Source organism: Halyomorpha halys, unplaced genomic scaffold (assembly GCF_000696795.3).
Source record: "Halyomorpha halys isolate HHAL.00 unplaced genomic scaffold, Hhal_1.1 Scaffold19.1, whole genome shotgun sequence".
In the NCBI taxonomy this organism is placed as follows: Eukaryota; Metazoa; Arthropoda; class Insecta; order Hemiptera; family Pentatomidae; genus Halyomorpha; species Halyomorpha halys.
Window position 1 is genome coordinate 853,066 of NW_027115129.1, and position 15,303 is coordinate 868,368.

The window sequence follows — 15,303 nt, forward strand, 5'->3', positions numbered from 1 at the left end:
AAACTTCTCCAATCAAAAATTAATTTTATATATTAGATACTATTAGGGATTGAGTCATCTTCATAAGAAGACACGCCCACGAATCGAACTATCTCTCATGCACTAGCGATAAGGATATAAATGTATCAGTCAAAGAAGATAAAACAGCACAATCTAATAATAGAATGACGAAATTACGAATCATCATCGGACTGGGATGAATGTTTAAAAGATAGTGAAGATAGCGAAGATAGCAGATTACACTCAGTTTAGACTAATGTCAAGAATCCTTTAGCGATAAAATTCGTCACTCTATTGCAGATATAGATAATAACATCTTGATTATAGAATACATTAGAAATCAATTTTAATTCTTCCGTGTATAAATTTTAATTATTAATGAGAATTACACAAGAGGTTAATACAGTCCTTATATACTCCTAATTTAATAGAAAATGTATTATACATAAATTTTTTTTTTAATAATATTTATTTATTGCTATTTACAACTGTACATTATAATACATTTAGTAAATCTGATCTAAGTTAAATTGGAGTTTTACAGGCGTGTAGAGAAACTACCCATTGGTAGCACTCTAATGACATTTTCCATTAGCTGGTCTCGTGGCCATCTTCTTTTCAGGCGCCTCGGAGGATTGTCAGGAATGGAAGAGGATGCAAGATTAGAAACTAGGGGGTGTGAGTGGTTAGAGAGTTTATAATGGAATGAGTTATATCTGGTTCGGGCTAGATCGGTTACATAGGGAACATTAAGGTCTTTATGTATGATTTTATTTGTGACGAAGTAAGGAGCATTGAGGATTTTACGAAGGATTTTGGATTGTAAGGATTGGATACGAGAGGAATTCGAAGGTTTAGTGGAGCCCCAAAGCTCAACTCCATATGTCCTGAATGGCCTTATTACAGTCAATACATAAATTATATGTACAAAATATACATACATCTACCATATAGAGGCCATTAGGAGAGATAATTACGGACCCCCCTCCGAAATTTACATTGCCTAGTTTATAATGGGAAATAATCAGTACTGCCTTCCACAGTAATGGCTTATATTGGATTACGTTCTGATTATTATATTGAAACATTCCCGAGGGAGCGTAAGGTCAGTTGTTAATGTATGTCGGTGCAATTGACTTTGGTTCAAAAAATAATGTTTGTATTTTATGAGCTTATTTGTTCTCTGAGAAAAATGTATGAAATTGATGATAAGGACGTTAATGCTGTGCAAATTGGGATTAGAGGCCCAAAGAGCTTCTTGGTCAGAAGGTTGTAGGTTCGATTCCCACCTGGGGATAATCAATATTTATTTAGTGGTGACCCAAAGAAATTAATTTTGAAATTCGTACTATGGGAATGTTTATTTATATAAACAGTATAAAGTATGATTCATGTTTAAAAAACAAAACGAATTTTTCTCCGAGTATAAATTGATCTTAGCTATATTTTTATACTTCCCCTTACTATATTTCCGTATATAATAATAATATTTTATTTATTCTGGGACGAGTCCCTTTAGAATAATACAGAGAAATCAATAGCTGAGGGCTGAGGAGCCTCAGAGATACTTAAACAAAAAAATAAAAATAAATATAAACAGTCATTATGAAAAATAATTATAGATTACTTTCTCACTTTTATCAGTTGAACAAAAAAAAAATGAATAAATAAAAAAGAGAAAAGAAAACGATGTAAAAATAATTAAGAATGACATAATAGTTAACATACATATTTACAATTTTATTGGGTCTGGATGGATAAGAAATGATTGAACAGGCGGGATTTAAAGGTAGGGAGGGTATTGGAGCGACGGATTGGAAGGGATTGGAAGGGATGGAGTTCCAGAAGGACGAGGCTGGGATAATGAACGATCTATCGAAAGCAGCGGTTCGGTGGGGCCTTGTGTATTAATCTGAAGACCGGGAACGAATAGAGGATTTGAAATGAAGCACCTCGGAGGGATTGGATGACTTGGAAGATAAAGGATGCCAGGAAATACTTACGACAGTAGGAACGATCAAGCCACTTCAACTCTGCATAAAAACGGGAAACAGAGGCGTCCTATATAAGTGATATATATATATATATATATAAGTGAAATTAAAAACATAACTATTTTCCTAAAAAATAAATTAGGTATATTTTATGTATTTTTCGTCATTCTCCGTAATATTGTAGGACTTTATATCTCATATAAATATACCTATAATTATATATAGACAGAATTTTTGTAAAATCTTAGCTTTACAACTCCACTTCAATACGTAATTTTAGATTCGTACATTTTTGAACTAGGTTCTTCACATCCACATACCAACATAGGCCATTTTGCGAGACTTGGTTATCTGGACTTAAAGACATCAAAACATGTATTTGCCAATATCGCCAATATTTCGCCTTACTGTATATTCCATACACAGGTAAGTGAAAGTGAAAGAAATTTTGCTCTTTTTGGAAGAATTATGGAAAATCATTTCATTCACTTTTTTATAAATTTATTTATTCATATCTACAACCATATTAAAATATATACAAGTAAATTAATATGATATTAATATTTTCTCAAAAACAGCTCGAAATATTTCGATAAACTCCATTGTTCAATTAACCCGTCTTTAACATCAGCTAGATTTTATGTTTTGACTTTGGCTATATTTTATCAAGGTTGTTTGAGAATTAGTTATTTTGTATTCCGAAGACATTAAAACATAGACATTTGTATTTCCGTCGAAAAGTCGTATTCGAATTTTTTTATGATTGAAATACTTTCTTTTATATAAATATATATAATTTCAGTTATACCTAACTGAAAGTAACTGAGCTTATATGGTCGCATGGTTTTCATTTCCCACCCTGACACCCGAGATTAAATGTATACTGATTATTGAACTCAGTTCCTGAATTGAAAGAACTCAAATTATTCAAGAAGTATTTTACGAAGTAACCTTGAGACGCAAGGACATTTTTCGACGTTGTGTACAATTAGCTTTTTGACATTTTTTTTTTTTTCTCCCACAGTTATTGCTGTTATAAGAGCTATTCTCAACTGACCTTTCTTGGAAGTAAGTGGGAAGTCATTATTTGTTATTTCTCTTCTGAATAATAATGGAGGCATTCTTGAACTACATGCTTCATATCTAGGTTAGGTCGTATATAGAATTTATTATTTCAAAATAGATAATATTTAAAATCCAAAGTCTAAATAATAGATATATCCTCATAGGTGTATTCATGATGTTGTGTTCAAACATTAATTAAGGGTTTAACATGTTAAATATTCTAAGTATAGGATTGTGAGCAGCCTAATTTAAAGTCCATATTACATTTTAAATGCAGCGGAGCTCCTTATAACTTGTTTTCTGACCTTGTAATCTTTACAAGTTAATAAAATAATTTTTTTCCTCCATTTTTTTCCTCTCCAAATTTTTTCCCATTATTTCATTATTGTTTTTATCTTATTTTTACTTTATTAGAGTTTAAAAACGTCCAAAACGAAAACTTGAACACGATATACGAGCAACCAACATATGAAAGACAACAGACAAAATGTTACGGTGAACTCGTCTACAAGACTGAAAAGAAAGGAAACTACTCTTTGATTTCGACTATTATTGCATTTACTAAACAAATGGTCTAAACCTCCAATCCATAACAAAATACTCATTTATATGAATATAATAAGTTCTATCTGAACTTACGGATTGAGCTTTGGTGCTTCACTAAACCTTCGAATTCCTTACGATCCAAAATCCTTAAAGCCACTGTGTCACAAATTAGGTAATACTTCAGGACCAGATAGCAATCCTTCCATAATAAACTTCCTAACCTTCCAAACCCAATTATTTCTAACCTTCATTTAACTGGTTTTTCCTTCATGACCTGGTAATACTCCTAGACGTCTGAAAAGGATATTCGAGGCCATATTCTTTTCAGACGTCTAGGAGCATTGGAGCTAGAAGCTCTTCTCCATTTAACGTACAGCATGTACTCTAAATTAAGCTGCTCATATTGCTATACTTATAACATTTAGCATGTTTTTTACTCTTTACTTTAAACATAACATCATGATCTATTAGGAGGAAACTAAAATGCAATAGAATACTTATGCAATATATATATTAATATGGGTTTTACTAGACGAAATTAATATAATTTAAAATTAATTTCTTTAAATACAATTATTAACTATTAAATTCCTACTAATAAAATATTCAGTAAGTTTTATACCGCTTATCTTTTAAGTTTTATCCAAAATTCTTTGTCAAATCCTCAATGCTCCTTACTTTGTCACAAATCAAACCTCAATGTTCCATATGTAGCCGTTTGGCCAGAACCAGAAACCAATCCTTTCATCAGAAACTTCCTAACCACCCAACCCATTTTTTTCTGATCTGGCTTCTCCTTCTAGCTGATGATCCTCTTAGGCGTCTGAAAAGAAGATTTAGAAAAGTAGTAGAGGAAACAAGGAAGATGGTGTGAGGAATGCTGTTGTAGATTTTATAATCTTGTAAAGATTAGAAGGTTACATAACCAGTTGCCCGAAAATTCAGCTAGGAGTTCATCTCCATTTAACGTATAACATCTACTCTAAATTAGGTTGCTCATAATGCTATACTTTACTATTTAGCATATTTTTTACTGTTTACTTTAAACACATCATGAATACCCCCTATTAGGTGAAAAGTAAAATGCAATAGAATACTTATGCAATATAGGATTTACTTAACTATTAATTATTAATATAGGATTTAATAGACGAATTTAATATAATTTAAAATTAATTTCTTTAAATACAATTATTGACTATTAACTTCCTTTCAATACGATATTCAGTAAGTGTTATACTGCTTATCTTTAAAGTTTTATCCTAAATTCTTTGCTAAATCCTCAATGCTCCTTACTTTGTCACAAATAAAGCCATCCGTTAAGACCTCAATGTTCCATATGTTGCCGTTTGGCCAGAACCAGAAACCAATCCTTTCGTGATAAACTTCCTAACCACCCTAATCCACTTGTTTCTAGCCTGGCTTCTCCTTCATTACCTAATAATGCTTCTAGGGGTCTGAAAAGAAGATGGCCTAGAGATCTTCTCCCCAAGCAATGTTATAGGAGTTATATCAATGGGTAGATTCTGCACATGTCTGCATTGTATAACTAACATAAGTTTACATATTTTACTAGTAGTCGTATGACCTACAACTTGAGAAACCCAACCTCAACCCGAAGACTGGAGCCCAGGCAGCTGTAAAACATCTTGTTATAAGTTCTGTAATTATCAATTCTATTACTGACTTTCTAAAATTTCTATTTTATTTATTTTCTCTTCGTCTTTTTTTCAAATTATCTTGTTGTTTTTTCCCATTGGAGGGCAATTGTTTGTTTTTTTAAGTCGACGAAAATGTTGTCATTTTTTTTATTACTTTACTTTTCTTTCTTATCAAGAATTATTATTTTTAAAATTTTATTTACAACATTGTATCTAGTTAGATGTGACTTTTGTACGAGACTATACCCCCCTCCCTCATCATCAACTGCTAAATAAAATGTATCTGTTATATCAACCATCTGGGCTAGATCTGGGATTGAATAAAAAATTAGTCAGAAAGATAGTTATTATTTTTTTAGATTTTATTTGACTAAATATAAAGTTTATTTATTTTCTCTTACCACCGGATAATTCGAGAGTTTGGTTGAGCGGGGTTCTACAAAACAATGGTTACCCGATCGTCATCCTGACACTCCACTTGACGCAGAGTTCGTAAATTTGGAACACAATGCTCTGGCAGGAATGAGGCCTCGTTGATTATTTGCCAAGTCGGGTCCATTTAAAGCTTTGTAAGAATTTATTTGTCTTCTGTCTTCACAAATAAATGAACTACTACTGAAAACAAATTCGCATTCCTTTCATATCAGAAGGCAGAATCCATCTTAGGAAAATAAACTGCTTTACCAAGTACAATTACTTTTTTATTATTCTTTTTTTAATTATTGTTTCACTGTAAATCTTTTTTATTTTCTTCAATTTAAATTTTGCGTTTTTTTAAAGAAATTATAATTGGCCTCATTTTTATTAAATTTTATTTTTATTATCCATTCCCTCACTTTTTTACATCATTTAAATGTTTATCTTTTTTAGTCCTGATGAAGCTCTGCAACGTGGGGCGAAACGTTGGCTTAGATTACATAGTTTTTTGACTATTTGAGTTTTTTTCTTTGATCACACCCATTTCTTTGACAATTATATATTTGTTTTGCATCTTCTTAAAGGGAGCGCGGTGGCACAGTGGTAAGGCACTAGGATACTAACTCCAAGGAACCGGGTTAGAATCAGACTGTGGCAGATAATAATTTTCTGTTACGCTAGGGGTATTCATGATCTTTAGTTTAAAATGTTAAAGCGTGTTAAATGGAGAAATATTTCCTTCTTTAACCAAGTTAAAACGATATAACATGTAACATGACTGAGAGTCTGTTAAATGGAGAATGACGTCACGAAACAGACCGTCTGAGCTTGTCACCGTTTTATTTGTTGTTGTATTTCGTTACTTGCTCGTAGGTTTTGTTATTTTTTTTCTTTTGTCTTGTGGTTTGGACTTTTTAAAAAAGACAATCAGTAGCCAAACTTTTACCCTTCTACTTTTCACATATTTTAGGCATGTTTTAATAAATTACTGTAATCAAAACTTAGAAGTAAACAATAACATGAAGTTTTGGAAGGATAGGTTACTAAACAAGTTGCTCATAAAATCCGCTTGGAGCTCTTATGCATTTAACATGACTTTAAATAGGGCTGCTCACAATCCTATACTTATAACATTTAACATGATAAAACATTTTACATTTAACACAACATCATGAATACCCCAACTGTAGCCGTAAGTCAACTCTGTGAACCCTCCTGAGGTCCACCCAACCTCTTATAGGGGGGAAACTTAATTGGGGAAAAATCTGGAGGTCGAGCGTGATTCAGACCATATCACCCTTGCACAACCGTTGGTCTTGTAATAATACTTGCTTACAAAGAACTGCACCCCTTTACATACTAATCTATCGAAATAAATTGGTTTACGATTACTTTAAGGTCAATTTGAAATATATCGGGACAAATAAGTATAATATGTAGAGAATTATATTAGTAAATATTATATTTGTACACTAGGGAAAAAGGATTCCTGGAAGGTTTTAAATCAGAGAAGGTTAAATCCTCGGAAGAGTACCTTATTTGGCCTTAGAGGGCTCACCTACGCTTACACCCATTCACACAAGACGCCCTCTTCGACGCCAACGCAACAAGTTGCCAGCACACTAATAACACCAACCTGTGCTGATTCATATGTTATTAATTCATCAGGAAAACTAGATTATTATTATTTTTTCTTGTAAAAAGAATAAATAATTCATTACAGAGAAAACTTTGTTTTTATAAATCAAATATAAAAGCAAGTTGTTAAATGTAGTTGACAGGTGTGGGATATAATAATTTTTGATAAATGGAAACGTAGCTGAATGGTAGGGCATTGTGCTACTTACTCCAAGGCCCCGGTTCGAATCCGGCTGTGGCAGATAATTGTTTTCTGTTTCACAGTAGCCATGATTCAGCTCTGTGGGTTCGGGAGCCCTCCGGGGTCCATCCAGCCTCATAAAGTGTGTAGCCTTAATTGGGTAAAAAGCTGGCGGTCGAGCATTATCTTGAAAAAATCACCTTGCACAATCGTTTGTCTAGTAACAGTACTCCCTTACAAAGTACTGCACCCCTGATATTTTTTAAACCTCAAATTCTCATACCATAATAAAGTAATTTAAGATTTTTTTTTCTTAATGCCCTAAAGTGATTAGGAATGTCATCAGAACTAAATAGTAGGGGTATTCATGATATTGTATTAAATGTAAAATGTTTTATGCATGTTAAATGTTATAAGTATAGGATCGAGGGCAGCCCTAGTCATGTTAAATGGTAAATGCATAAGAGCTCCTAGCGGATTTTCTGAGCAACTTGTTTAGTAACCTTTCCTTCCAAAACCTCTTGTTATTGTTTACTTTTAACTTTTGATTACAGTAATTTATTACAACATGCCTGAAATAAGTGAAAAGTAGATGTGTAAAAGTTTGGCTACTGAGTGTATTTTTTTAAAAAGTCCAAAACACAAGACAAATGAAAAAAAAAAAACTACGAGTAAGTAACCTAACACGACAACAAATAAAACGGTGACGAGCTCAGCTGGTCTGTTTCGTGACGACATTCTCCAACAGACCTAGTGACAGACTCTCAACCATGTTAAATGCTTTAACATGTTAAACTATAGATCATGACATATAACATGTTATATCGTTTTAAATTGGTAAAAGAAGGAAATATTTCTCCATTTAAGATGAGTTTTTCCGTTTAACACGCTTTAACATGTTAAACTGAAGATCATGAATACCCTTATTATATCCTTTGAATGTGGAGAGGGAAAATTCATTGGAGTTTTTGAGAAATTCAAGGAAACTTCACTAATCCAATGATATGTTATATAACACATACATGTTATTGTAAGATTAAAGAAATAAGTGACAATTTATATTTTTAAAACCATTATTTATAACAGAAAGATTTTTAAATATATGAAACAGTGCGAACGATGATAGTTAAAACAGTCAATTGTACGTATATACAGTAATTCTAAGGAACTTTTTGACTAGAACAATCATATTTATTGTGTATTGTATGTACTGGTTACAAATAAAAAAGTCATGGACCTGAACAATTCCAGATTGAGAACACCAAGATTTATTTCCCGGGGCCTTCCCAAAATATTGACTGGCCCAAATAGGATTCGAACTCTCAACGTTTTGAGCTAACCACTATGGAACCTTTCCCTCAACATGCACCATCATGACGTCTTGGTAATAAACCTAAATAGTTAAATTAATATTCTTAATAAAAATAAATTGAGTGTGGTTATTCTTTTTTGATGACTAGAGGTGTTTTTGTTAGCAACTCCTCAATTCACTGACCGCAAAAATAAAACCTCGGTAATATAGTAATCAGGTATGTATTTTTTATTTATTTGCAGTATTCTGTTCCTTTCTATCAAATTTTAATCCTAAGTAAGTAACTTTGTCCATTTGAGGTTGTTGATCAATGTAAACTTTGTTAGAATTAATTGAATGTCCATTTAGTTTATAATGAAGCTTTGAACTAATTTGTGCACCATGTCATACTATTGTCAAATATCAGTCTAGAATAAAGAATTGTGCCTGTCTGTGTGATTTGTAAGTTGTAAAGACAAATCAAAAGACAACTTCCCTTACTAAAGATATATTTAAACCACCATGACATATTTTTTAATATTGGGCAAAATTTTAATAATATTCCTATTTCTAACAAAAATGGTATTTAGTTTATAGCATCTAAAGTTTACACTGATCATTGGTTAAATGTTATTAAAATTTTCAACAAGCTGTTGTAATTAAAATAAAAAAATATTAAAATTTATATTAGAAACAGAAATGTTAAGAACATTTGAATATAGTGTAAACAGTAACAATCAATATGTTAATAAGACATGTTATAAGTAATGCTATTTCCGCTATAAATAATAATCATGCCGTAGAAGTGTTTAAGCAGTTAGGTCAGTAAGGTATAGGATTTCTGTTTCTTGTAGTGATTGTAGAACTGACATCATATGTCACTGTCAGAGAATTCATGTTGGCAAGAATCATTTGTCTTTTGTGTTATAAGGAAATCAAACCTAATCTCAATCAACCAATGCTTTTTATATATATGTCTTCAACGAAATATACAATTTTCAGTTTAATTGTTGCTGATTTGTCATTAGTTTCAAAAAAGTTTTTTTTGTTGTTTGAGCAAGTCCAGCCATAACTTATTTTTCTGAACCCAACTTGAATTGTTAAATAATACCTTAAATTTATTTTAAATGGTACCATAAATTGTATTTTGTATTTATATGAATAAAACATATTTCTATCAATTAATAGCAAAAATATTCATAAAAAATTGTTAATTTTTATATATTTTCATATATTAGTAAGCTAAATATAATGAGAACCAGTTGAGTAATTTTTAATAAAACATAAAAATATCTAAATAATTGCAGAAAAAAAAAAGAGACAATTTTTAAGTTTTCCAAAAAAAGTAGCTAATTTAAAATTTAATATTTTTTTTTGTATAAAAAATAAAGTAAACAATTGAGGATTTAGGTAAGTAATAGTGGAATTAGAATTCTTTAAATATATAGAGATGTTATAATTTCATCTAAATGAAATTATGTACATTAACATACAAATGATGAAGACAATACAAAACTCTTACAAAAAAAAAAATTAATTTTATATACAATACAAATGATTTTTCAATACTATCTAAAAAAATAAATATATCAACAATGCAGGTTTTAAAAATTGTAATATCAATTTTATGAGCAGAAATTATTTGAAAATCGAATAAGTACCTATTCAAAAAAATTCTACCTACCAAAAAATTAAAACGTAAAAACCAAGACCTATTTAATTTTTAATACGCATAATTATTTCTATAATTTATGCCACTTTTTATCTAGAATGAACAAGTAAGATAAGAATCTCATATTTCATTTCAAGGCCTTGGGTTATCACTCAAATTAATTAATAAGATGCAGTTTGATCAAATAGTGATGATAGAAAATCAATAGGACTCATTACATCGAGAGATAAATAAATTATGGTGAATAATTAATACATTTAATTCTGTGAATAATTAAATTTTTAGTAATTTTATAAAAATTAAAACATGAAATTTTCTACTTTAAAAAATTAAACAAATTCTTATCCATTGCAACTTAATATTGTGATAACAAATGCTTTGTAGAATATTTAGAGCAATTCATAATAGTGGTGAAAATATTGAGATGATAAAAGTATAATTTTATGTATTGGTAATACATGGCTCGAACTAAGGTAATACTTAGTTTCAATTATAAAAAAACTAAGAAAAATGTTCAGAAATTTCATACATTATTTTATTACTTAAATAAAACTTTATAATTTTTTATGTGTAACTCCGAGAAAAATATATACCAAAATAACTGATAATATTTGGTTCGTTAAAAATTAAAAAATAAAGAAGCAAAATTCAAATTACTAAAACGAACAACATAATAATAAACCTACACTGCTTTAGAAAAATTAATGATTCATATCATATGATAAGAGCTCCATTAAAAGGATAGAATTCCAAATATTCTTTTTAAATTCGATACCAGGCTAAAATAACATACTAGGACATTACTATTTTTACCACGGGCCTATCCTACCAGGATATACTGGGGTTTGTCCTCATTACGAAGAATTTATATGAATAATTCAATATCAAGAAGGAACCGTACAAAACGCTGAGTAAAAAACAAAATTCCATAGTGGAATTTTCTTTAGAAATTCAATTTTTTATACACTAATTATTTGTTGAGGTAGGATAATGAAAAAATTTGGCTAGTTTTATGAAGACAATTGATTTTGTAAATAAATAACAGAAGTATGTCAAGTCACAATATGTTATACGAATTATGAAGAAATTAATATCTGATGTATATCACCACATGAAAATTTAATAGGTGTTTAACATTTTAAAGTGGATTTATACCAAATTTTGACATCAATCAAATTTCAAGTAAACTTTTAACAAAATATAAAATATTGTCATTTATGATTATTATTAGTGCAGTAAGATTAAAATGGGGTTAAACTAAAAAGCCTATGAGAATTTAAGAAACTTGGCAGAAGCGAAGAAGAAATGGCATTCATCCAAAAAGGCCCAGCTCTATATCCAAAGTATAAATGGTATGTCATAGAAAATAGTTTTAACATTACAACGAATTTACAGATATTTCAATGCATGACAAAAACCATGAACTTGTTAAAGATTTTTACATATGACATCTGAAAAGATTTGATTTATATTTCAAGTTAGTTAAGCAGATTTTCATTGATTTAGTGAAAACTGATTTGTGATGGAAGAATAAGAGTTAAACTGAATAAGTGATAATGTTACTTGAGAAATTATTTGTTTAAACAAGTCACTGGACACTGATAAAAAGGAAAGGAGGTTTCCTCGAACACAAGTTATCACCAGAATGAAAACAAACACTTTTGTAAAGTTATGAAGACATTATTTTTGAGGATTATATAAAAGTATGATAAAATATATGTATAAATACCTTTTCTTTAGCTCTCCCAGCATGTTTAGACACAGATTTTGCCAATAACGAACCTTTCCTCTCTGCCATGGCTCCACACCACACGAATAACAAACTTCGACTGGTGCCTCCCCACCATTCCGAACCTCACCTACCGCCGAGGGAGTAGGCGTGGCCAACTCAAATCTTAGTTCTATTAACAATTTTATTTATTTTAATATCAAATTTCAATCTATCATTATAAACTTTAAGATAATAAACTTGTTTAACTTACCTTTTGTTTATGTAACATTATATTTTGAAGAGAAAAGTTGGAAAACTCACTAAGATTTATTTAAATACATCTTTTAAATCATTCCCGAATGTTACTCAATTTTTTTTTTTAATATAATGTAATGTTAGTTAATTATAATTAAGTCGGGACAGATAAATTTGTTTAGAAAAAAACTTGTATTAATCTGCATACAATATTATTACAGATCCACAAACTTAAACAGAATATATTCAATATTCTAGAAAAATTAATATTGAAAAAATGAAGACATGTTAGGCATTATTTTTAAAAACGATTCTTTTACAAAATGTTCCCATATTTTAAGAAAAAATCTAAAATTAAACCCTGAAAACTAACATCATGTCGAAATCAGTCATTAGATTAAATATACTTAGTCCTGTCATTATTCGAAAATATTTACTTTCCCAGAAATGCTTTCCAATGCTTTAACTAATTTCGAGTTTAGAAAATCTTTTTTTTTTTTAATGTCATTATTTGGCTCTCATTTCGTATCAACGCAGTTTTCTTTTAATGAAAATATGAACTTTCAAACTTTCAGTTATAATGAGCAGAAATATATAAATTATTATTCAAGAATCAGTTAGTTTTTAAACAGTAAAGTTGTTATAGTATGTAGAGCATAATATTATTGTAAAAGTATGTGTATAATATTATATGACTGTAATCAATAGTAAGATACGTCACTTACTAATAGTTTAAAGCAAAACTTACGTTGTAAAATGTAATCCTACCTACTTGTACCACAAATCTTAAAACTGATTGTTAGTTACCATTGCTTTGAACTTTTTGAAATTAATTAACGACTCTGTTGTTAATTCTTGGCATAAATACGATTAAAAAGTAACTGTAATATAAAACTGTGTGGAGTTCAAAAGCTCAAGAAAATGCGCGGGAACAAAGAACTATACGGATTTTCGGCAAAGAGCTAATTTTAATCTCTTTTGTTTGAGGCAAAGAGACAGCAAGATGAAAATATTTATCCCAACGAGAGGGAGAATAACATAATGATTAGTTAACTAATTACAGTATAATTGAAATAATCCAAAACGTTATAGGTGTCTAAGTATTTCAAATTTCCATTTTATTATTTCCCATTGACATTCCGGGATCGCAATCTCATCTTTAAAAAAGTTATTTATTATCAGAGTGGTAGGTAGCATAATCCTACTCTCTTTCCAAGCAAAAAAGGCCACGCCCACAGTGCTTAAGTTTGAATAGATCTTAATAGGAATGTCTGTCACTGTCATCTAAACTGAAATAGAAGGCAGCCTCTTACTCTTCTTCTTCATTCCTGGTCAATAATAAGGACTGTTTTTTTTCTTCTTTTCTTTACTTTTTCTGTTAGCTTACCTCCTCCATTATACTCCTTCTAAGTTTATTATGTTGTACTCATACATTACACTCCCGGTGTAACCTTACAATAAGAGAGGAAGTTGTTTTCTATTTTATAGTAATCTGTTGCATTAAACTTCTCATTCTTAATGAATTAAGAATAAAATATTTTATAAAATAAAAGGATATAAGATATAAAATTAGTTTTGCTTATCTGTTTTCTTCACTAACCACACCCCTGACCAACTTCTCATCAATAAAACTACATTCTATGACGCTGAGTTTAACAGTTACTTGAATGGTACAATCTGAAACTGCCTTTTTGGTCCTTGTAGAGTAGCCCAACATTACAGTTAATAAAATAATTCAATTATTAACTTCCTAATAGTAATAATAATAAATATGGAATAATTATTTGTCTATGTTTTGTTGAATCTCTGCATTTTTTTTTGTTTTAAAAAAGATTTACCAATATGAACAGCTGAAGAAGCATTAGAGACCTTTATCATTATTATGTTGTGCACATATTGTAATTTTTATAATTAAAATTGTATTTAAGTGATTATATCATTGACTTACTTCACAGTCGTGCTTAGTATACTTCCACTAACTTTACAAACTACACAATTAAAAGTTCCCTCTTTTAGAAAAATTAATTTAAAAGTTATAAATTTCTTAATTATATTTTTTTTAAAGTTAATGGAAATGTACTAGATACCACTGTGAAGTAAGCCATTGATATTGTCATTTCAACAAATACCATTGGTTCTTCTATTCTATAAATTGATTATAGATTTCCTAAAATATTGAAGAATATAAACAGAATTCAAAATTTACTTATGAAGACCATCAATAACTAACTATCTTAGCTACAAAAGAATATAAGCCATTCTCCATAACTTGGAATTTTCCTCAATAAAATTGTTCCTAATACCAACTGAAACATATATTTGAGAAAAAGTAGCTTCTGAAAATCCTCGGCCAATAAATGACTTTGGTTATTATTCCAGTACTTTTAACAATTATGTTAGAGCTTATAACTTTTACACTATACACATAAAGCAAATTTATTAAATATTAAAATGATTGATCTTAACTGAATATGAAGATGGACGGGACTGTGGTAAAAAAAAAAAAAAGAACAAAAAATAGTTTTCAAATATTTCTTTTTCGACATTCCACCCCACTTTGCTAAGCTTCATCAGGGCTAAAAAAAAAGATACAAAACAACTAAAAATATGTTGACAGTGTGATATAATATGATGACAATAAAGTAAACTATGGTGGGGTTAAAAATTATGTAAATATGAGTAAAAAATTCCATAAAAATGAACAAGAAAAAATAAAAATAAGATGCACAACAATAAGTATGTATAAAAAATAAATAACAGAGTATTAGATTTAAAATGAACAGGAGCCGTAATGACATGTAAAAATAGAAAAGTAGATATAAAAGAAATTAAAAAAAACATAAATTGTACAATAGCCATTTCTTGCCTTTAT

At 29.7% G+C, this 15,303-nt stretch overlaps 1 protein-coding gene across 3 annotated transcripts in view; it reads right to left on the minus strand.

Annotated features, from left to right (window-relative positions):
* Positions 1 to 12,569, minus strand: part of Amph (amphiphysin) — a 204,781-nt gene extending 192,212 nt beyond the window's left edge. For 2 of the 3 annotated variants that reach the window (XM_067052208.1, XM_067052207.1), the window contains exons 1-2: positions 12,448 to 12,569; positions 12,195 to 12,366 (exon numbers count right to left, since the gene is read on the minus strand). In XM_067052208.1, the coding sequence (XP_066908309.1) occupies positions 12,195 to 12,263 (69 nt within the window). In that variant the 5' untranslated portion in view covers positions 12,264 to 12,366; positions 12,448 to 12,569. The remainder of the gene's footprint in view (positions 1 to 12,194; positions 12,367 to 12,447) is intronic. The other variant, XM_067052209.1, reaches the window with a different exon arrangement.
* Between the last annotated feature and the right edge of the window lie 2,734 nt (positions 12,570 to 15,303).